The 24,676-nt window shown below is 34.4% G+C and overlaps 2 protein-coding genes across 4 annotated transcripts in view; both read left to right on the forward strand.

Moving 5' to 3' along the window:
* LOC112047762 (MKI67 FHA domain-interacting nucleolar phosphoprotein-like) overlaps positions 1 to 24,676 on the forward strand; it is a 191,494-nt gene that overhangs the window by 135,553 nt on the left and 31,265 nt on the right. Inside the window, exon 1 of one of the 2 annotated variants that reach the window (XM_052884686.1) lies at positions 22,794 to 22,797. The exons of the other annotated variant lie outside the window; for it this stretch is intronic. The gene's annotated coding sequence lies outside the window, so the exon portion shown is untranslated. Of the gene's footprint in view, positions 1 to 22,793; positions 22,798 to 24,676 lie in introns of those variants that run through there. 2 annotated transcript variants of the gene reach the window in all.
* The window catches only part of LOC112047791 (uncharacterized), an 85,907-nt gene that overhangs the window by 40,634 nt on the left and 20,597 nt on the right, over positions 1 to 24,676 (forward strand). Inside the window, exons 3-5 of one of the 2 annotated variants that reach the window (XM_024085030.2) lie at positions 7,600 to 7,625; positions 10,577 to 10,613; positions 15,088 to 15,150. In XM_024085030.2, the coding sequence (XP_023940798.1) occupies positions 7,600 to 7,625; positions 10,577 to 10,613; positions 15,088 to 15,150 (126 nt within the window). The remainder of the gene's footprint in view (positions 1 to 7,599; positions 7,626 to 10,576; positions 10,614 to 15,087; positions 15,151 to 24,676) is intronic. The other variant, XM_024085031.2, reaches the window with a different exon arrangement.

The raw sequence follows: 24,676 nt of genomic DNA on the forward strand, positions 1-24,676 counted from the left end.
TCGAAAACTAAAAATTAAGGTTTCAAACGCACGTCCGAGAAGTGCCCACAACAAACTCAACCTTTCTAACACAAACTTTGTAACTACTGAAAATTAGTTGGAATAAAAACATGCTCAATATTTTATTTGGTCAATCTCAGGTTCAAAGCTACATAAGCTAAGTAATGGATCAACGAGGCACTTACTAAAGCTTTATTATCCTTTTACAGCTTGAAATTTTCAGAGTGCATTCGCTAGGTTGTTAATGTAACATTCATGGAGAACGTCTTACAACCTTTAGCTGCTTACTTATTTATATAAATCTCTGAGAAACAGTACCTACAATTTAAAAAAAATACAGTATTAACTGCAAGTCATACTTGACTTTTAGTTTTATCTGTATTATCCGTCTGACGAAGAACGATTATATTTTTGAGTGAATTTGTTAATACATTATTCTTTGAAACCTTAAACCAAACGGCTTGATTTATTTCATCATAAAACAACATTGAAATAGTTTCAGGTGTTTGACTAAAATTGTGTATTATATCAATTTTCCATTTACTTTTTACGCAATTGGGCTTTTTTTAATAAAAATTAAATTAAATTTAATATAGCTACTTAATATTTTAAATAGATAATGTTTGTGGTATTGTCCCTACAATACCACAAACATGGTAGGGGTGATGTCTGGATCAACTGAGCCGATTGAAAATTCTATTACCCTTAGAGAGCCAAGTTATTTGTTTATGTCATAGAAGCAGGGCGTCGGATAGTTTTCAAATAATTTGATTTCTGATTACTTAAACAGAGGGAAATTCACACTGTTATCACTACACAAAAATCGTCTCGAATGAAGTACACTACTTAAATTAGACTTGTTGGCTTGTACTGCCATTTTCTTATCCCTTCCATGATGACGTCGTATCGCTACTCTTCTAACATTATTTTGTTACGCGGTGAAAATGTGTAACTCCGTAAATAAAATCAACACAAAACCAGTGAAGCATTTGGAATGCTTTTGAAACAGTGCTCGTGTTGGTATTTCGTGTGGAATTGACTGACGAACGGGTAGAATGTCCAATACAATTAGCATGCCGACGGGCGTGGGCGGTGCCGTTGTCAGCACGTGTAACGGATTGTGGAGTGACGTGCCTACCGAATAACATGCGAATTATTATTTAACCAAAACCGTGCGTTGTAAAATAGGAAATATACCTACCCTATGTTATTTTGTGTACCTACCCTTAACAATGAGATTGGAAAAGTACATAGCGTAGTAGTTCATGGTAGCGTAACAAGCAAAACTTAGGGCTTAGTCATTTTTAAAATATTTTTTTTAAAATTTGACTCAATATTTAAGTAGACATCATAATTTATTATGAACCATATTCGGCTCACTGTTGTTGCGTTCGAGTCTCCTTTCAGAATGAGATAACCCCTCTCATATACCAATAGGATTAGCAGACTTCACACACGCAGAGAATTAAGAAAATTCTCTGGTATGCAGGTTTCCTCACGACGTTTTCCTTCACCGTTTGAGACACGTGATATTTAATTTCTTAAAATGCACATAACAGAAAAGTTGGAGGTGCATGCCCCGGACTGGATTCGAACCCACACCTTCCGGAGTAGAAGGCAGAGGTCTTATCCACTGGGCTATCATGGCTCTATTATTTAAGTAGTAGGTTTGTTTTATTTGGAACGGACGGAAGATTAGTATCCGCAAATTTCGAATTGTACAAATTCGTGCGTCGCAAAAAGTCATAGGCATCCTCTAGTGTGTGATTATAATATTTTGCCTGAATCTGGAATCTACGTCGCTACGAGTACTTTTTTTTTTTTTATTCTTTACAAGTTAGCCCTTGACTACAATCTCACCTGATGGTAAGTGATGATGCAGTCTAAGATGGAAGCGGGATAACTTGTTAGGAGGAGGATGAAAATCCACACCCCTTTCGGTTTCTACACGGCATCGTACCGGAACGCTAAATCGCTTGGCGGTACGTCTTTGCCGGTAGGGTGGTAACTAGCCACGGCCGAAGCCTCCCACCAGCCAGACCTGGACAAATTAAGAAAATCTCAATCTGCCCAGCCGGGGATCGAACCCAGGACCTCCGTTTTGTAAATCCACCGCGCATACCACTGCGCCACGGAGGCCGTCGCCGTACTTCAGCGTTAGAGTAGGTAATTGAATAACGAACCGACCAACTCTAATTTTAACTTAGGTGTAGGGTTTCTAGAGAACAGACAACTAACTAACTCTCATCATAGAGTTAGTTAGTCGTAAGTTCTAAGTAAGGGCACTAGTTCTAAGTAAGTGGTAAAAGTAGTTTTAAGTAAGTGTTAAGTAAGGGCGCGTAGAGTTAGTAAGTTGGCTCTTCATGAGATTTCATAACTTCGTTACAGTGTGTGCAATATGTACCCTTCTTCGTCTTAAATTTACTTTACATTTTATAACAATAATATTTTGAACAAAACTGTAGCTATCTACCTCTTGGCTGATGTATGGCTAACATCATTATCATCATCATCATCATCATCATCATCATCATCATCATCATCATCGTCATCATCATCATTATTATTATCAGCAAATGGATATCTACCGTTGGACATCGGCCTCATGTCACCTCATTTTCAAACACCACAGCCTTAAGTCGCATGCATCCAGCGGCTCCCTACAATCAGCTTGGTCTTGGTACACCTAGTAGGGGGTCGCCACTCCAGCACCTTATGACCTAAACGTCCATCGGCTCATCGAAGTACATGCACCACCCATTGCCACTTCAGCTTCGCGACTCGTTGACTTGACTGATCTGATTTCTGATTTGATCACGTAGAGGTGCTCTGAGCATCGCTATTACAAGATGTATTATATAATCATAGGACAAAGCGAACCTATAATATAAACATAATAAATCGTAATGTACAAAGGCGGGCCGCTCGCAGGGTGAAATAAAACCCTCCTACGCGATTCCTGTGAGACCATTTTGTGCGTCGCAATTCGTTTTGACATTGACCTTGGTTTGGTACGGAACACGTATGTGTTTACATATCTACCTACTTATTTATTTCAATACACATTTTGTTGCCTATTTGCTATTCCAGACTGCATCTATCTGTGACAATCTGTATCTAGGTGTACTCTGTATTGACTCTTAAATCTATGATCTAGATTCTGCCGTTCTGAAGTTGGATACTAGATACTCAGACAGACAAAAAATGTAAATGTTTGATTTTTTTTTCTTGCTACTTATTTACCAGATAATAAACAATTTGTGACAAAGATCGTCAGCATCCAAAGTGTAACCCAAAGTACTTTTTTTTTTATTCTTTACAAGTAAGCCCTTGACTAAAATCTCACCTAATGGTTATTGATGATGCAGTCTAAGATGGAAGCGGGCAAACTTGTTAGGAGGAGGATGAAAATCCACACCCCTTTTCGGTTTCTACAGGACATCGTACCGGAACTCTAAATCGCTTGACGGTACGTCTTTGTCGGTAGGATGGTAACTAACCACGGCGGAAGCCTCCCACCAGCCAGAACTGGACCAATTAAGAAAATATCAATCGGCCCAGCCGGGGATCAAACTCAGGACCTCCGTTTAGTAAATCCACCGCGCATACCAGTGCGCCACGGAGGCCGTACTTAAGAGTATCAATGTTTGGAAAGTTCTTGTTTTTGTTGTTATGTAGTTTTATCAATAGCTTTACATACGCAAACATTTGGCACTCATGTGCAGAAATAAAAATCACTATCTTATAGACGTTTAAACAAGGGTTTAATTTTATATTTTGGTAAATAATACTATAATTGATTCGATTAGGAAATTTTATTAGATATAATATTATTGTTTGGTTGTTATCACTGATTTTTACAAGTAACCATTGCTAAATGTTTTTTAGGCTATATAATAAGTTAAGAGCCGTGATAGCCCAGTGGATCTATGCCTTTGATTCTGAGGTCGTAGGTTCAAATCCTGTCTGGGGCATGCACTTCCAATTTTTAAGTTACGTACATTTTTCGAAATTAAATATCACGTGTCTCATACAGTGAAGGAAAAATATTGTGAGGAATCCTGCATACCTGAGAATTTTCATAATTCTCTACGTGTGTGAAGTCTCCCAATCCGCATTAGAACGAGTTATTAATTACTAGCGGACGCCCGCGACTTCGCCCGTTTTTAGACCTCTTTAATCCAGCCCTTGGAGCAACTTCTTCCGTTTTCCCAACGTTTCCCTTCACTGATCTGCTTCTATTGATCGTAGCGTGATGAAAACTATACTATAACCTGCCCAGAAGTATAAAGAATAATTGTACCAAGTTTCGTTAAATACTGTCGAGTAGTTTTTGTTTCTATAACGAACATACAGACAGACAGACAAAAATTTTACTGATTGCATTTTTGGCATGTATATCGATCACTAATCACCCCCAGAGCTATATTAGAAATATATTTCATGTACAGAATTGACCTCTACAGATTTATTATAAGTAGGTAGGTATAGATATTGTAATAGGTTAGGTTAATTGTTTGGGCTTTTGACTATATATTTGGTAATTTGCAAAAACAATGTTTATATGGTTTGAGTCGTCTTTTATTATTTAAAATCGTATTTTAGTATAAGTCATTTTAAAAAGCCATTTTTGATAGGTACATTTGTTTCAGTTCACTAACTCAACTTTCATGATTAGATGGCTGTGTTATCCTATCATAAAACAAATCACCCAACTACTTACAGTGATTGCCCTCATATTCTATATAGGTTGAGAAGAGGTTGTGTGTTTAATACGAAAAGGTACCTCATATTGTAGTTATGTGAGTGTGACAGCGTCGTAAAAGTTTGGCTCTCGGAAGACGGGATGCCCAAACACGATCGTCTGTGTCAACACTCGGCGATCGTTATTGCTTTGCGCATACTATGTAAAGTACAATCTAACTGACCCAAATATATTTGGGTTAGTGGGTAATATTAAAATAGTCTCGGTCTACTAAATACAGAATGTGCGTGAAGCAAATATTTCCACGCGTGTCTTCCGCTATAGGTCTCAATTTTTTATTTGAACACAGTATATTTTTTTGTAAATTCGTATTTTTCATAGAACAACCAGTACGCTAGCAAACGTAAGTTTGTTTAACATTAAATATGTAATAAACTATGAGGTTTGTTTCGTACAAAATCATGTTTTCAGTACGAAATATACACGTAAATAAACTTGAAAAGCAAAACTTTCTCATAATAGAGAATGGTATGCGAATTGACTGCACTGTTTCTAAAATCTGTGAAATTTACATACATACTATGTATATTTACATATACATATTATGTATATTTAAAAGTTTACATTTCATTAAATCTCTCTGTCTCAAAAGCAGTTTTCAGTAGGTATTAGAGCCATAGTATTTAAGATACAAGCATCGACGATTCGGTCGCTTTTCGGAAGCTTAATTCCCCGTTTGAAAGCTGTACACATTCGGATTTTAGTGCAAGCAATTTAGTTGAAGATTTAGCAGTTGGGGAATATGTTTCACTGGGCAAGTGCAACATATTCCAATTTCTATAAACAAATTGAATAGTTTTAATAATAATAGTTGTAATAAAGCTTTTTGTGAAGAGCTTTTCAGGGGAATTATCCCCTGAAGTATCCCCGAAAGTCATATTTATTTCTGCTGCCGTGTTTCGATCTGAAAGAAATGGTTGCCGGTGTACTGTGAAATTATACTTTTGACGGGCATGGGCAGAACGTTGTTGGACGCATTCCTTATGTTACTCTGTTTATATGTATTGGCGATATTTATCCATCTGGTTTGTACGTAATTGTATTTAATTATAAAAAATCGACTTCAATACAACACAGAATATAACATCAGTAAGAAAAATCGTACTCGTAAAGTTACTAAGACGACGTCCACCATAATGCGGTGGAGCATAGATGTAGTCAAAAGTCGTCTAATGCTGAAAGAACCTTTGACTCTCAAGTGCTAAAAACGTTTTAAATTTAGCGCAAGATTCTCTTTGAAAGCTCTTTTTGATATTCAGAATATTTTTTGACATGAACTGCATGAGAATTGATGTATTAGGGATTTTTAAGGACAGCTCGGGACACATAAATGTGGAAGCAAGTATGTATGTCTGTTTATTTGTTACTTACCTTTTCACAGCTAAACCAAAAAATAATTACTACATTTGAAAGTATTCCAGGCGCCTGTTTTTTCTAATTACGACAAATTCTAAGGTTGAAAGTGAGAAAGAGGAATATTTTTTTCGTAATTTAGTTCTAACAAGAGAGAGCTAGACAACGTTCGTTTCTTACAAATTTCGCCAGAACCATGGATTTTACCGGGATGTAAATTAAGTAGCATATTTTCTGCTCATGTTTAATTATATCCGTGCCAAATTTCATCCGATTTTTCCGATTTCAAGTTAAGTCGATTAGGATGAAATTTGGCACGGATATAACTAAACATGAGCAGAAAATAGGCTACTTAATTTACATCCCGGTAAAATCCATGGTTCTGGCGAAATTTGTAAGAAACGAACGTTAACGTTGTCTAGCTCTCTCTTGTTAGAACTAAATTACGAAAAAAATATCCTCTTTCTCACTTTCCACCTTATAATTTGTCGTAATTAGAAAAAACAGGCGCCTGGAATACTTTTAAATGTAGTAACTATTTTTTGCTTTAAAAACGAGAGAATTAAATTGCGTTATTTGTATGGAGATGGCGAAATAACCGTTCCGAGGTCAGCATCACTGTACCGTTCGGTGTAATTATTTTACACAAAACAAACGTGACTGTCGAAACCCTGAGAAGTCTATTAAAAGCTTTTGTCCTGTATAACTACGCTAATTTGCTGAGTTGTTCCTATGTAGCAATGTTTACGCAAACTTAGGCGACTTCCTTGTTTCGTATACTTCAGCCGCCCTCTTAAAAATTAGTATGCATAACTTAATTGTTATCTTAGTCAACTGTTTGTAGGCCATTTATCCTCCAGAGGAGATTTATAAATTGTGAAAATAATTATAAAAGTTTTCTATAACATTTTTTGCTAATATAATAACTAATTTATTAATATCAATTATACCGAGGCTCTACTTCAGAGGGCTTGCCAAATTAGAATTTATTATTGTAATTCAGGGCAAGAAATATCACACCCTGTGTCGCCCTTTGAAATGAAAGTCTCAGGTTTGATTTTAGAATTTTTTGTTCTAAATTAACTCTAAACTGAAGTAGGTATTTCCCTGGGCAAGATGCTTTTGTACTCATATATCTTGTTCTGTTATCATTACAATAATATTCTTAAAACGAAGTAAACATAATACAAAAGGCGACCTAAATATTATGCATCATTAGATTGATAAATACCTCGTGTTTATTAAAGTCGGGAATCGAGTACGTTGTTTTGCTTGCACTCACAAATGGAAAAAAATTACTTAAATTGTTTAGGGATTTTAATGAGATCCTTATAGGTATATATATTTTTTTTTTGATTTTCACTTTATGTTTTGTTTAGCATCTAGGTGATACTAAAGAAAAATGCGCACGTTAAAACAATTTTCAAACCGTAAATTTAGTTTTGAAAAATTATATTTAACAAAATTATTTATTGTTTCAGATCGAGAGAACGGCGAACTGAAGCCTGTGAGTATGACATGCACGCCTTGTTATTTTTTTTTCAATATTTTACTTGTCATCTCTCACCGATACTCTTCCTTATTATTATTATTCTTTATTATTATTTTATACGTGATACGGGCAAGTTAAGCTCATAGTGCCCATAGGTGTTACAAATGAAACTCCTTTCTTTCCTTTAAAAATAATAAAACAAAAGCTTTGTACTGACTCTCCGGTTACGTTTCGAACCATGCATCGAGTTTTGATAACATTTGATTTTACTTTAGTTTTTGATAACATTTATTACTCATGGAAAGATCAAGTTATTATGAAATATTTATTTTTTAGCTTAAAGCTGCAATTTTTAAGTGAAATCTGGGGCGTAGCTACCGCGGTATCAATCAAAGCTACCAAGACTACAGAGGCTCCATACGCGTGAAAGCAAAAATTATTTAAATGTAATCCACAAACTCACTTAATTTGATGCTTCCCGAAAAAAAAACGAGCTGAGTTTACATTTCAGAAATTACAAAAGTCAAAAATTTTCCCGGGTTAAGCGTGCACTCAAAAGTTAGAAATTTCCTACATAGGTTGAGTCACTGTCATGTTTATTTAAAGCACGCATTTTTGTTTTAGTAAGAAATCTTTTTCCTTCATTTGGGCCCCAAAAACATTTTGGTACAGGACACTGAGTGAAAGCTTTTATATTCGAAAGATTAACATTTATATTTTTAACGCTAAAAATAAAACACGAGGCACCAATGTTAACGCGGGTGCTTAGTATTCTAAACAGCAACGTTGTCTCAAATTATGCAAATAATATTTATGGCTTAGATTGCTTACTTTGAAGTCACACGCTACGAGATGCTGTCCATAATAAACTCAACGAGAAGAAGCTATAAACAGTTTGTTATACGACTAAAATCATTTTAGATGGTAAAGGCACAGAATACATATGTGGTAAAGGTGGATACGTTGACCTTTCACGTTTTCTTTTTTTTTATGAGGCTTGCGCCTGACTACAATCATGCCTGATGACTGATGGAAGGCAAAGATGAGGCGCGTTTGCCTAGAAGTGCATATTCACTCTTGCCTTGAAGGTGCTTAAATTGTACGTGTCAGGAAGGGCATTCCACGTCTTAGCAGTTCTTATTAGAAACGTTGAGGCAAAACGTTTCGTGCGGGTTAACTGAACATCGACAACAAAAGGATGCCATTTTCTTGATGCAAAGACGGTACAATTTTCATTGAATTAGTACATATTACTACCCTTTTACCGACCTATTAGTATTATTATTAGTCGTGATACTGCTATGCTTATAGGTATATCTGCTATCAACCAGCATTGCTATGCATCTGTTTATTGGCAGTGGCGTGCATAAAATTTTCAATCAGGTTATGTATTAAACGTAAAAAAATTACAAAATGGAATAAACCTTCTCCACGGAGTCTGAAGGGAAGGCAGTGTATTTTTGTATTTATGAAGTGCACGCTACTATCTATAGTTAAAGGTATATTTAAGGTGCTACTTCCAGTTACATGAGGTTACAGTTACTCAACCATTAGTTAGCCCACTTCCATCTTAGATTGCATCATAACTTACCATCAGGTGAGATTGTAGTCAAGGGCTAACTTGTACAAAATAAAAAAAATTCGTATAACAATTCCTACCAAGATCGCTTTCATCTTCACTACATTGTTATGTTAGTTATAATATCAGATGAGATAGTAGTCGAGGGCTACCTTAACGTTGATGGTGAACAGAAACTAAAAGCTCCTCCATATATCTAGAACTAGAAGCACTCTTATTGAGAGCATAGTAAGATAACAATCGGTCTAGTAGGCACTTTCAAATTGTTATCGAAACTCTTCAATACTCGAGTTTTCATACTTGCTAAGTCAGAGGTTTTGAGCTTCCTACCGTAGATTGTAGAACTTAATTATTGCATCATACACAAAAGATACCAAACAAAAGTTTACATAGTTATTTGAGTATTTATCTGTGTTTGTGTTTTGTTATGCAGATTAAAGAATTGCTCTTCAGTGATTATACTCGTAATATAACCTTCCACTTTCTACATTCATTGATGATTGATGCTTGGTCGGTCAATTTGAGAAAAGTAGGTCATTTCCGTACCACAATGTTTAAATTTCAATAGGTATTCAAGGCGATGAGTCTGCGTTTTTGGAAATAGGGTTAATCGAGTTATTTTTAGTACCTGCATCCACGGAAACTGTTATTCTATAGGTACTTTATTATACTTTTTACAATAGGTATTTTTATGAAAAAATATATTAAATTAGATATTTTCTTTTAATTTATTTTTTATTCAATAAGTGAATGTTTAACTACTATTTTATCTGATACAAACTGGCGCAATCAGTTATTATCAGTTTAATTTATTATACTGATAATTCCCATAAAAATTATAATTTTAAATTAGTTTATTAAAATATTTTATAGTACGTCTTTGCAGACAGTCACTAGCTAGAGTCGAAGTCATAGAGCCAAATTAGGATTGGTTAATTCCTTAATTTATTAGAGCCTGACATTGTAGAGGAAGAAAATTGTAGTGTTCTATGCATCATCATTCCCAGCGTATTTTAACAAAGTTTTAGGAGAGCGGATATGGAGCAGAGACCCACCTTCTGCTGCTCTAATTGGGTTGGCGGGCTGTTTGATTCAGTTCTAACGACCGCTATTGGATGTTAATTATAATGACAGGAACTGAAAGTTTGACATGCTCTCCGAAGAACGGGGGTATAATACCACTAACTTACCTGGGCTGAGAATTTGTCTTGAGAACTTTTTGGGTAAAAAAAAGGTCAGTACTCATAGGCGGAGACAGGACTCTAACCCGTGCCTTTCATAATCCGAAATCACTTTGGCAACCGCTAGATCAATTAAAGAGTCCAGTAGCAGAGTTATATGCATAGTTAATAGAAATAAATCCATAATAGCCTTTCGTTTGTTTTAGGATGTGCCAGTCGAGGAGTTGGAGAATTTAAAAATGGGTAAGTGGCTCTTTATAAATAAATATATAAGTAGACTAACGTATTCGCCGTCAAATACAAATAGATTCCTTAGTTAAACTTGGTACGAGAAACGTGTCAACGCGACCTAAACCAATTTGGAATAACATGATCTGGAATTCAAAGAGTAGGTTTATAAGAATTCTGCGAACTGGCAAGATGTTTACTATCATCAATGGCTTCAATTACTGTCACGTGGTCCATTTAGTTTGAAATATTTATCAGAATCTTATGTATAAAAAAATATACTTTTGGCATATTTTTGGCCTCCGTGGCGCAGTAGTATGCACGATGGATTTTGTTCAGTATTTCAGAACTGAATTATAATAATATGTTTTATCTGTTTCCGAACGACGCATTGGCTGTCTCGTTCTCGCAAACACTTGGTCTCTCTTTCTCTCCTCTAGATGGCGATTAAAAACACATCATAAAAAGTGCTCTCGAGTTTTATTTAAAAAAATAGTATACATAGTGAACCAGTTACCTTATAACATGCCTTACAACATATCAAACAAAATAAGTAAAGTAAAAATGAAATCTACATCAGTTTTACAAGACGAAGGTCCTGGGTATGATCCCCAGCTGGGCCGATTTAGGTCTTCTTAATTAGTCAAGGTCTGGCTTATGGGAGGCTTCGGCTGTGGCTAGTTACCACCTTACCGGCAAAGACGTACCGAAAAACGATTTAGCGTTCCGGTAGGTACGATGTCGTGTTGAAACCGAAAGGGGTGTGGATTTCATCCTACTTCTAACAAGTTAGCCCGCTTCCATCTAGAGAAGATCACTTACCATTAGGTGAGAATGTAGTCAAGGGCTAACTTGTAGATAAAAAAAAATATACATAATTACGAGTATATATAACCTGGAGGAGCCGTGATAGCCCAGTGGATATGACATCTGCCTCCGATTCCGGAGGGTGTGGGTTCGAATCCGGTCCGGGGCATGTATTTCCAACTTTTCAGTTGTGTGCATTTTAAGTAATTAAATATCACGTGTCTCAAACTGTGAAGGAAAACATCGTGAAGAAACCTGCATACCAGATAATTTTCTTTATTCTCTGCGTGTGTGAAGTCTGCCAATCCGTATTGGGCCAGCGTGGTGGACTATTGGCCTAACCCGTCTCATTCAAAGAGGAGGCTCGAGCTCAGAAGTGAGTCGAATATGGGTCGATAACGATAACCTGGAGTAGAATATTGTAACATACTCTACTCGACGTTATACAAGAAAGCTATTAACCTGATTAGTAATTATGAAAATATTCTATCAAAATCTAGCTCAAACAAGAGAACGCTATAGAAAATCTCGTAACGTAAGTGAGCCTAACACATTAAGCCACAGGAGAGCAGTATAGCTCAGATCAAGAGGCACATTCCTCCATTTCAAACGAAAAAGGAATCGAGGGAGGTCCTCGCCTCACAAAGGCCACATTAACAGGTTGTTACTACTTACTGTTACACTTAAAAAGCTCTTGAAAGCACTGAAGCTTATTGCCCGACGCATTTAGAAATGGAGTGTCTTCTTTATAAGATTACGTTTGTTAGGTTCTATCGATCTATATCTGTCTGTAGTTCTTCGTCCAGTATACGTTTTCTATCTCAAATTAGGTACGAGTATATTATTTAGAGCGTATGTTGGTGAATTTAATTTAAAGTTTACATTTTTCTTGTAAACTATAAATTAAATGCACCAGACCAATACCATAGTGGCACAGCGGTATGCGCGGTGGATTTACAAGACGGAGGTTCTGGGTTCGATCCCCGGGTGGGCCGATTTTCTTAATTGGTCCAGGTCTAGCTGGTGGGAGGCTTCGGCCGTAGCTACTCCCATGATATGCGGGCGACAGGAGGAAAGACTGCGTGGGTGTGAAATCGTCGGGGAATCGGTGTGTACGGGGAAGTGAGGTGCATAAGTCGTGGGTTTTTTATTCATCACGCCCCTCGGCCCGCGCCAACCACTGGGAGTGTTACGAACGAAATTGCCAAGCTATAGATCATCAGATGGTGCCACTGTATTAAGCTAATCTAAAGCTATATAATTCTACATATAATTTTACTAGCCGACGCCGCGCTTTCTCTTCTCGTGAGATAAAATAACATTCACAAATAACGTGGCTTTCTAGTGGTAGAAGAATTTTCAAAATCGATTCAGTAGATCCAGAAATTACCCCCTACAGCACCACAAACTTTACCTCTTTATAATAATAATTTAGTAATATATTTATTAATTAATTAATAGGTATTATTAATTATTTTATTAATTAATAGGTATAATAGTATAAATTAACAGCGGTACAGATTAAGTTTATCTATACTTTTACACTAATATACTAATATTATAAAGCTGAAGAGTTTGTATGTTTGTTTGATTGAACGCGCTAATTGCTGGAACTACTGGTCCGATTTGATAAATTCTTTCAGTGTTAAATAGCCCATTTATCGAGGAAGGCTATAGGCAATATATTATCCCCATATTCCTACGGGCACAGGAACTACGCGGATGAAACCGCGTGGCGTCTACTAGTAAAATTATATACAGCACTGCGTTTGATTGGTACATGCAATCAAAAGTTTTTAACTATACATCTTACAGCTGAATGTTGATTAAGCTCAACAGTTTCCTACCGTCCCGACGGGATATTTTCAACTTCAGAAAGTAATCCAACTTGTTCATAAATAGCCTTTTGATCTTAAACCTCTCGATAACTATTTACTCGGCGAGGTTCTTAAGTCTCGACAGCTCAATTTCTTAGCAGGTACTAATCTACTGAAAAGAGGTTGGTCGTGGTCGTGGAAAACTGGTACTACTCGTCGTACATACTTCTCTTACGAGACTCTTTGGGAATTAATGTTAATAAAAGCTACTTCATCATCATCAACCCATATTCGGCTCACTGCTGAACTCGAGTCTCCTCTCAGAATGAGAGGGGTTAGGCCTTAGTCCACTACGCTGGCCCAATGTGGATAGGCAGACTTCACGTACGTAGAGAATGAAGTAAATTCTCTGGTATGCAGGTTTCCTCATGATGTTTTTCCTTTACCGTTTGAGACACGTGATATTTAATTTCTTAAAATGCACACAACTGAAAAGTTGGAGGTACATGCCCCGTACCGGATTCGAACCCACAGCCTCCGGAATCGGAGGCAGAGGTCATATCCACTGGGCTATCACGGCTCTACTGGGCTATCACGGCTATCCTTAAAAAAATTATATTAGTTGATATTTTTTAGAAGAAGCAAGATTACATCTGTACACATAATATTTTTTATAGAAAAAGCTGCTCAAAATTAGATACAAATTAAATTTATGAAAACAGTTCTTGGTATAGTTTCCCTTTATTAGATTTATTTATTTAAAGGTTACCTAGTACCTAGGTACACAATATATTTTTTTTAATTCCTTACAAGTTAGCCCTTGACTACAATCTCACCTGGTGGTAAGTGATGATGCAGTCCAAGATGGAAGCGGGCTAACTTGTTAGGAGGAGGATGAAAATCCACACACCTTTCGGCTTCTACACGACATTGTACCAGAACACTAAATCGCTTGGCGGTACGTCTTTGCCGGTAGGGTGGCAACTAGCAACGGCCGAAGCCTCCCACAAGCCAGACTTGGACCAATTAAGAAAATCCAGCCGGGGACCCAGGACCTCTGTTTTGTAAATCCACCGCGCATACCACTGCGCCATGGAGGCCGTTAAAATATAAATAAAATAAATATAATAAATCAGCAGTTCTGTGCTTAAATCGACCATGTAAATGGACGGATAGAAAGACGATATTAAACAATTGTTCAGAGACAGAAATAGCCCGCCTTATCTTTTATTGTCGACGGAATTTTCCAATATTTTTTCTCCAAACAAACAATTTCATCGCCGTTTAGTAATACCTTAGTAGCTATATATGGGGCATAGGCATTCGTTTTTTTTTTACAGGTTTTTAAGCAAACTGCCAGGGATGTGGATTATCTATCTAAGCCAAGTCGCTATTACACTTAATTCGGTAATTTAAGCCAGTAGAGACCTCTATCTATATCTGAAACTACAAATCCGACAGTATCCATATATGAAACCTCCAATGAAACTCTTGAAGCGATATATTAAAGAGAAAAGTCGCGTTTATTTTTTTGATTCATCTAAAACAATTACTGTATATATACATTATACAATATTGATTATAGGCTCAGCTATAAATATTAATGAGTATTTACTTCAGGGCCCATATGGGTGACCTATAGACTTCTAATAACAATACTATTTGTATTTGTATGCGTGGTTTCTTGGTAAAATAGCTTATTATTTTCTTCCAAAATTCTAAATAAATCATAAATATACTCGTTCTTTAGCTACATATATTTTGCTACAGCAAATTTATCGTATATGCTTAATTGTCCGATTTTTTTTTTGTTTGGTAATTTTATTCTGGTATATCATCTTTATTTTCATTTTATTGATCTACAGAAGAGACAAGTAAAGAGATGGTCCCTGATATGAAGTCTGAGCACATGGAGTACCACAGGCTTGGTGAGTTAACGAAAAGATAATTGTGATTGGTGGTTTGTCATATGATATACTAGAGTACACCCACGACTTCGTCCGCGTGAAATTCAGTTTTTCACGAATAGGCTAGTTGACACTTTTTTTTTGTTTTTTATCTAGATTGAAAAAAAAAATGTATGGAACTGAAGTGTGCCATTATTATAAAAACTTGTACACTTATCGAGATTTCTAAATGATATATTAGTGAAACTTGCATCAATATCCGTTCACTAGTTTTTGAGTTTATCGCAAATAGACAGTCGCAACGGACCACTTTGTCATATAATAATGTAGAGATGCAAAATATTTTAGTCTGTTACTCACGTTTTAAGGGAATCCTCGGAGACTAGTAAAAACTTTGTAACGAGTTAAAAAGTTAAAAGTTCGTTTCTTGTAATTTCAACGACTGTAGACAACCTGTACATATTAAAGAACAAATATAATTAATTATGTACGACAATTAAACTTGAGATCTTTGGATGAGTTTACGGTATTAAACATTTTATTAAAAATGCTTTAAAATCTTTTAAAATATTTAGTTAAAAGTGATAAACCATTTATTATTTTTTTATTGTTCATCGTAAGTTTAATCTGGTAGTATCAATGAATATTTTATTTCATTCATTTATTTCACAGAATTTAGCATTATTTTTGTTCTATCATTATCAATGAATATTTTATTTCATTCATTTATTTCACTGTTTTTATTACAATTTTGTATTTTTAACCAACTTTAAAAAAAAGGCAGAGGTTCTCAATTCGACTCATATCTTTTTTTCAAATTTCAATAACACTTACGAAAATATTATGATAAACTGTAAATATATACAAGCATTTAAAAAAAAATGCTTTAAAAAAAAATTTAGATGATATCAAGACTGTACCATATTTTCTATCATCTACCATATTATATTCATTGCAAATATTATATTATACGCTAATAAAAAGAATTTCTGTAATATCAGCCTATTTTAACTAAAAAAAAAGAGGGGATATGAAGCTAGTATCCGCTAGAATTTCTGTACTGAGAACGAAAATGGAAGCACGTAAATACATAATTGTGATTCGTAACTACCTGTCTACGGTGCTACGGCGTAGCACGTAGCACTCAGTGTAGCACATTTACGGTCAACGCATTACCAAGCTAGGACTATTAGAGACAATGTTGTCTTGTTGCACACCTTCTAACATTTAATGCTTTCAGTTTAGGCTCCTGCTTTTCAGTGCTTAGATTAGATTCCGCGCCACGAAAGAAGTCCCACGGCTAAAACCTGAACTAAAATTGACAGCGCCTTACACAAATGGCAATAAAGCCGTCATTACCAAATGACAATAGCACCATTAAGACTTGTTTCGTGGCGTGGAGTAATAGTCAGTAATGATATTAATAAATAATTAAAAATCTAATTTAATTAAATTAGAAACCTCAAGTTTTTAGCTAGAATGTTATATTTTATAAATTCATGCAGCTTATATCGGATTAGTTTATCGAAACTTCTTTTTATAATATAAATTACCATCATAACTAGTCCGTTTGGCCAAAAGCTCTACAAATACAACGCTATAGAAAGGTACGTCAAATTTATAACACATTTTTACGTCGGAGTTGAAAACTCCAAACAAACTAGGTTCGTTCTATAAGCCGAGTCAGCGGGAATAAAAACACAACTGCCTTTTTCACCAGAATTATCGCATATAATCTATTGTATTTATAATACATAAGAATAATCAATGATAATACATGGGTATTTATGCACTTTTACATATAATTATTGACTTTTTCCTCACACCGATCTCTCTTTTGTCCTCTCTGTACCATATATCCTTTCCCTCCAACTCATCGACCCACTACGTCACTCTCTCTGCTCTGATTGGTCAATGTTTCTCTGCGTCGACGCTATTGGCTGATTACAGTAAACTTACGTCTAAAAATCTAACAAATCACATTTAAATAGTTGAAAGAGAATAGCTTAATTAATTTATCTGCTTCCAAATTTACGGAGTATCGACTATGGGATTTGTGGCCATCTTTAACAGAACCTAACAGCTCGGCCATCCTACCTTAAGCGAGTCCCATCGCTTTTACATCAATTTAATACATTAATTATTATTATTCTGAATACATGTTTTCTCTATACTAAATTATCTATCGTGTTAACATAAACTAGACTTTAATAAGCTAATTAGCTAATTAATCCATAACTTTATTATTATGATTACCAAAGTACTTATACAATTTTCTTTGGATAATAAATCATACTACATTATAATATATGTAAAAAAAAAACAATATACAAGTAAATAAGTCTGAATATTGTTCGCACTGTTATGGGGTTAATTGAAAGCCCCTTTTTAAAAAAAAGATATTTAATTGCTACAAAATAAAATACACATTTATACTGTAATATTAATTAGTTAATTAAGACAATGTGTCTATTGAGTTCCGCGGCTAAGTAACGACTGAATGGGTATCTAAGCCCGGTAGCTTTAAATACCAATAATTATGATACAATAGCTTATTTATTGCTTACTTATTAACATGGGGTACTATGGTTAGGTATAACACCTCCCCCTTTTGTATAAACTTCGGGAATTTTGGAAACGAAGTTTATATTAAAATCTCAAATTTAAATATTAATTTTAACCTTAGGGTAAGAGTCATCTGGTTCGATTTCATGTTCGTCGTTTGTATTAATTTTATCTAATTTTGTTACAACATTCATATTCCGATTAATATTTTTGTTCTTAATGTAATATATTACTTTAGTGCTATAATATAATATTAATATAATTAAAATTATTAACATAGTTATTGTTATATAAGAATAATGTGTCCCATATTTTATAATGTGTGGGATTTCGTCCAATTTTGTATCTAAGAGGTTTTTATTTAAAGTATCTTTCTGAAATTTTAAGTCTTCTAAATTTATTCTTTCTAATGCAATAGGGGACGCATCTCCTTTTACAATGTTTAATTTGGCTTGATTACAACATGAATCATTGATGATATTGAAGTCGGGAATAATTAACGGTATGGTGATATTTTTATTCACCTTACTTGTTAGAATAGTATTCCTGTTGTAGCCAATGCAGGATTCTGGTAGAGTTAGTATACCTGTTCCAAATATTACAATTTCATTTAATTTCTGCTTTGAACATTCAATAATTATTTTACTGTTTTCTGATTGAACAAATATCCAGTCATTATATTTTAATTTATACCATATATTTACCTTTCCATAAATAAATTTAGTTGTACATTGATCAGGCATTTTCTTAATAATTTTTGACAATAATTCGCTTTCACAAATAGGTTTAGCATCAGAAGCATATACATTTGAGATTTCACATGTAAAATGCTTATCATTAATTTTTATACAATCATTTAAACTATCCAGATTAAAATAATAGTTTTTATCTATAGTAATAGCAATGTATTTACTATTTGGAATAATTAAACTGAATGATTCAGGCTTTTCTATATTATGGGGTGTTGGCAATGGTATAGTATGATAAAGTGTATACAATTTATTCGAAATTAATGGAATTTCTAAAACGAATATTATCCTAGAATTTATGACATATGAAAACACTTTAGATATCTCGATAATAGTATGCATCAAATTTATTTCAAGAGGAACTGGTAATTCTAGATCCTGTGGTAAGTGTTGGATGCTATCAACAAGTTCACTTTGTAGTTGTGTAGGGGTGATGACTGCAGGGTGCAGTTTATTTAAGCTGCTAAACATAATGGCATTAATTATATCATCTAGTTGGAATGACAGTGTCATCAAAGATATGTCTAAACAACTAAATATATCATTAATATTTAACTGTAATTGTATTCTGTCATTGAAAATGGTCAAATTTTTTACAGTTGCAAAAAATTTATTTATTGCATCATTTAATTTTAATTCGTTTGACTGAATTTTGAGTACGGTTTCATTAAAACGGTTTATTATAGAATTTGTCACTAAAATATTTTCTGTAATTAATGATGATAGTTTCTTTTCATTGTTTAATATAGATTCAATAGCTTGGTTAAAGATAATACCATCGTTTTCGTCTAAATTTCCAAAAATATGTTTTATTACAGAACCTATACCAGAAAACCAAGCACTACGTTTGTTTTTGTTATTAGTTAAATGAGAAATAGCAGAAAATTGTTTTACGATGTCATTATAGCGAAGTGTTAAAGGTTCAAAAATATCATAACATTCAGGGCTAACTGGGGTTTTCTCACAAGTGTCTTTTACATAATTTAGTACAGAGTTGATAATTTCAATATGAGGCTTAATATAAGATATATCTAATGGAATAATAACGTTAAGATGACCCTTATTAATTTTTACATTTCCTATGTTATCGAAGTAAATACCCGGACTTGCGGAAATTCGTTGGATGAAGTCCTCGTGATGGGCAGTAACACTGAAAATAGTGTAGTATGTTAGTTTTATATGTTTACTAAGCTTACTTAATAAATGTTTTAACGATAAAATTAAAATTAACTTATAATAATAATAGTAAAAAGTAATGTTATAATAGTAAAAAGTAATGTAATAATAGTAAAAAAAATTAACCTTAATAATAATTAATAATTAATGTAACCCTAGTGTTTTTAATTTTGGGTGTTAGTTGTGTTTGCTAATTTTATTTGGTCATAATGGTGTGTCACATGACGCCTGTTAATTAATAAAGATAATGTATTATTGCCTAAAATTTTAACGACCTTATAGGGACCTTTCCAAAGTGGAGATAAGGCCTTTCGTAATCTTAAATGGTTCTTTAAATAAACATAATCGCCAATTTTATATTGCCTCGGTTTACTACGAGAATCATAATAGTTTTTTGAAATAGTTTTCGAATTTCGAATGTTCTGTGTGGCTTTTTCTAAGGAAAATCGGAGTCGGTTTTGTAACATTTTTACATACTCAGGATACGTTGCTCCTGACGACTCATCGTAAATAGAATTTGGAATAAATGGTTTATGGCCGTATAATAATTCAAACGGCGTATAATGCGTTGTGCAATGCACAGAAGTGTTATACGCTAGCATGGCAGTATAGACATACCGGGGCCAATCTGTCTGTTCATTGTTTACAAATGATTTCAGATATTCTTTTAAAGTGGAATGGCTCCTTTCTAATGCTCCTTGAGTTTGGGGATGGTATGGTGACGACCAAAGTTGTTTTATTTTTAAAAATTCACAAGTCTTCTTAAATAGGTCTGAGGTGAAATTTGTGCCTTGATCTGTTAGGATCATTTTTGGTATACCAAACATAGAAATGAAATGAAGAAGACAATCACTTGTTTCTTCTGCAGTTGTGCTTCGGATAGGATAGGCTACTGAAAATTTGGTCAGATCATCTTGAAGAGTGAGAATATATTTCAATTTCGCAGTGCCTGACTCGGGGAGTGGACCAACAATGTCTAGACTAAGACGTTGCCAGGGTGCAGTGGACGTGCTGGTAATCTGCATAGGAGCTCTATTTGTTTTTCGCAATGCTTTATTTTCTTGGCAAGATCTGCATGCCTTTACATAAGTTTCGACATCCTTACGCATACCTTTCCAATAGTAAAGATCCTTAATTCTATTGTACATCCTAACTGAACCGAGATGTCCAGCGACAGGAATATCATGGTGTTCTCTTAATATTTTCTTTATTTCGGTAGGAGAAGGGTATATTATATTATTATGGTATATGTGAACTTTGATACCAGTATTATGGAAAAGATATAGAAGAATGTTGTATAATTTAGTGAAAGAATGTTTATCGAAAGGGTTCTTAAAATCTGTAATACCTATCTCATCTACATTTCCAAATATTAATAATCTATTTCTTAGATGTTTCAGAGTATTAAATAATTCAGAATAAGGTGATTCGTCAAAATGATGAACCTTTGTAAAAAGAAGAAAATAAGATTTATTGTTTAATTCTATTGCATAATACGAATGTAATTGTTTTTCTGCTTGTACAATTTCCTCGGAATTCTCTACATTGCCCAATATTTCTTCTATGTAGGGGTTTGATTCGTCTAGATCTAATGACGTAGGTATAACTATTACCTTTTTAGAAGATTTCATGAGACTTTCATTATGTTCTATAATTTGTGTATCAAAACTTTTATTTTTATCAGAAGCAGTTTTTAGAAATGTGGAATAATCATCAGCATTTGGACTAAGGTCGATAGGTTCAGGATCTGGTGAACCGATGAGATCTTGAGATGGTGATCTAACAGGGTTTTCTATAGATGGTGATCTAACAGGGTTTTCTATTGGTAAGCCTACATTTTCTTGTGCAGTTAAATCTATATCAGGTAAGTTTTCAGGGACAGGTAAGGGTGATTCTTCTCCTATTTGTATGTTTGAAGGTGGAATATTGATTTGATCTTCTGTGTCGGAAAGAACTTCGTCTAAATGGAAAGATGGTGGAGATAGTAGGAGTTCTCCTAAATCTCTATCGAGGTTTTGATTTTCTACTTCAGGTGGAGAATTTGAATTTGTGGCATCAGGATTTACTGTAAGCGAATTTACGGGGTATCTGGAAAGTGCATCAGCATTAGCATTTACCTTTCCCTTTTTATATTTTATGTTATAATTGTATTCCTCCAATTTCAGTCTCCATCTTACAAGACGGGAACCTGGATCCTTACAATTAAATAACCATTGAAGCGGTTTGTGGTCCGTTACGATAGTAAACGTTCTACCATAGATATAGGGTCTGAATAATTTTGTGCCAAATATTATTGCAAGACATTCTTTTTCAGTAGTACTGTAATTAAGTTCGGCTTTATTAAGTGTACGTGAGCCAAACGCTATGGGACGATCTTTACCAATTTCTCCTTGAGACAAAATAGCAGAAATTGCGTAATTGGAAGCATCGCATGTAAGAATAAACGGTTTTGTAAAATCTGGGTACATAAGTATTGGAGCAGTTAATAACTTATTTTTTAAGGTTTCAAAAGCGAGCTGTTGTTCATTATTCCAATTAAATGTGGAATTCTTTTTTAAGAGAGAGGTTAGAGGTTTTGCGAGCATAGAGAAATTTGGAATGAATCTACGATAATAGGAGATTAGACCTAAAAATGATTTTACGTCTTTTGGGGTATTTGGAATAGGGAACTTTTCTACTGCTTTAACTTTTTCAGGATTCGGTTTGACTCCTTCACCTGTAATTATGTGGCCTAAATAGTTTACTTCTTTTCTTAAGAACTCACATTTGTCAGGTTGTAATTTCAAATTAAACTGTCTCAACCTGTCAAATACCTTTTGTAGTTTTTGTATATGAGAATTTAAATCAAATGAATATATAACTATGTCATCTAAATAAACATAACAGTGTATACCTTGTAAGCCAGATAATACAGTGTTCATTAGTCTCTGAAATGTTGCTGGGGCGTTTTTTTAAACCAAAGGGCATACGTTTAAACTGGAAGTGACCTTCTGGAACAGTAAACGCTGTCTTTTCTGCATCCTTGGAATCAACTTGTATTTGGTGAAATCCTGAGGCTAAATCAAGTGTAGAGAAATATTTACTATTTCCTAATTGGTCGAGAATTTCGTTAATTTGTGGTATGGGATATGATTCACCGATTGTGATGTCATTTAGTTTTCTATAATCTATCACAACTCTCCACTTCTTTTCTCCAGATGCGTCTGTCTTCTTTGGTACAACCCATATTGGTGAAGACCATGGTGAAACAGATGGTTCTATTATATCCTGATCTAACATTTTGTTTATTTGTTTATTTACTTCGGCTTTATGACACTCAGGGAATCTGTAAGATTTTGTGTTAACAGGAGTTTCCGAACTGGTTTTGATTTGATGATTTAGAGCATTTGTGTAAGTAAGTTCATCGTCGGCTAAATGAAAAATATCTGAATATTGAGAGCAAATATCAATGAGTTCTTCACTTTCCTCGACATTTAGATGGGATATTCTAAGAGAATCTATGACTCGGTTCGTTCTGTCAAATATGCTTTGACAATTATTAATTAATTTTATGTTTCTATCGGGTATTTTTTCTATTTTTAATTTTAGATCTGAATTTAATTGGATGGGTTCTTCAGAAGTATTAAGTATGGTTATATTTACTCTGTTATTCGGTTTAACTTTTACTAGACAATTTGAAATTAGGACTTTTTCTGAAATTTTATTATCGAGAATTAGACCTTCCTTAATTTCCGGATTCTTGACCGTGCATTCTATAACGGTTTCTGACCTTGGTTGAATTATATAAGTTGGTTCATTAAAAATAAGATATGCTTTATGACTGTCTATTTCTATACTATTATTGTTATAATTTATTTGACAGTTGTATGTTCTGAAAAGGTCAGTTCCTATGATTGCATCATATGGAATCTGAAGGTCATTAAATACATGAAATTTATGAGTAATATTATTTTTGTCATCAATTTTTAATCTTAGATTTATATAACCAAGACTTCTGACTGGGGGGCTGTCACTTGAATTTTCTGAACTGTTAATACCTTTAATTGTCACGTCATCAGGATAAACTTTGACCGATTTTGTTATCGATGAGCTTTTAATGAGACTGATAGTAGCACCTGTGTCTATTAATAACAATAATGGTTTTGGACTGGCGGATGTGTATAGTCTTATGTGAGGTAAATATCTGTTATTATTGTTATTATTAATTTTATAAATCTTAACCGTGCCTTTCCTTCTATTATGTCGCGTCCGACACGTCGACGGGACATTTATTCGTTTAAATTTTGATCGGAATCGTCAAAATATTCTACTTGATCTTGGTCATGATATTGTTCGGCACAATATTGTTCATTGTTACCAAGATTATCCTGGTAATCTTCTTCTCCTTCTTCTTCGTAATTTGGAGAAGAATTTTCCTCATTAACAAAATTAACGCGAGGTTTATCAAACGATTGGTTTTTGTTAAATTGACCTTGATGAGGTCTATTTAATTGTTGGCCTTGAAAGGGTCTGTTAAAGTGTGGGCCTTGAGGAGGCCTGTTAAAGGATTGACCTTGAGGAGGCCTATTAAAGAATTGACCTTGAGGTCTGTTTATTGGTGTAAAAGACTTATTGGGGTAATAATTTGGTTTTGGACCATAACTATTATTTCTATGAGGATTATTGTTGGTATTGGTTTTAATTAATTTTTGTTGAGGCTTTTCAGATTTCCTATACAGAGTTTGTTGTATCTTTTCTTCCGAGATCGCGAAGCTTATCGCCTCGTTTAGGTTTTTGGGAGATTTGCATCTTACTATGTTTGAAACACGTGGGTATAAACCCATTAAGAAATGATGTAGGGCTAAATCTTCCATGGCTGCTGTTCTGCCAGGGACTTCAGATTTTTTAGTAGGATTCAAAGAGATTTCGGTTAAAAGTTGAGATAGGATAGACTCAATTTTAATAGAAAATTGAGTGACTGTTTCCGCAGGGCCTTGCTTACACTCTTGCAGATCAGTGATTAAATGCGAATAATGTTTACGTTGGCTGAATTGTGTTTTCAGAAAATCTTTTAGTTG

Source organism: Bicyclus anynana, chromosome 12 (assembly GCF_947172395.1).
Source record: "Bicyclus anynana chromosome 12, ilBicAnyn1.1, whole genome shotgun sequence".
In the NCBI taxonomy this organism is placed as follows: domain Eukaryota; kingdom Metazoa; phylum Arthropoda; class Insecta; order Lepidoptera; family Nymphalidae; genus Bicyclus; species Bicyclus anynana.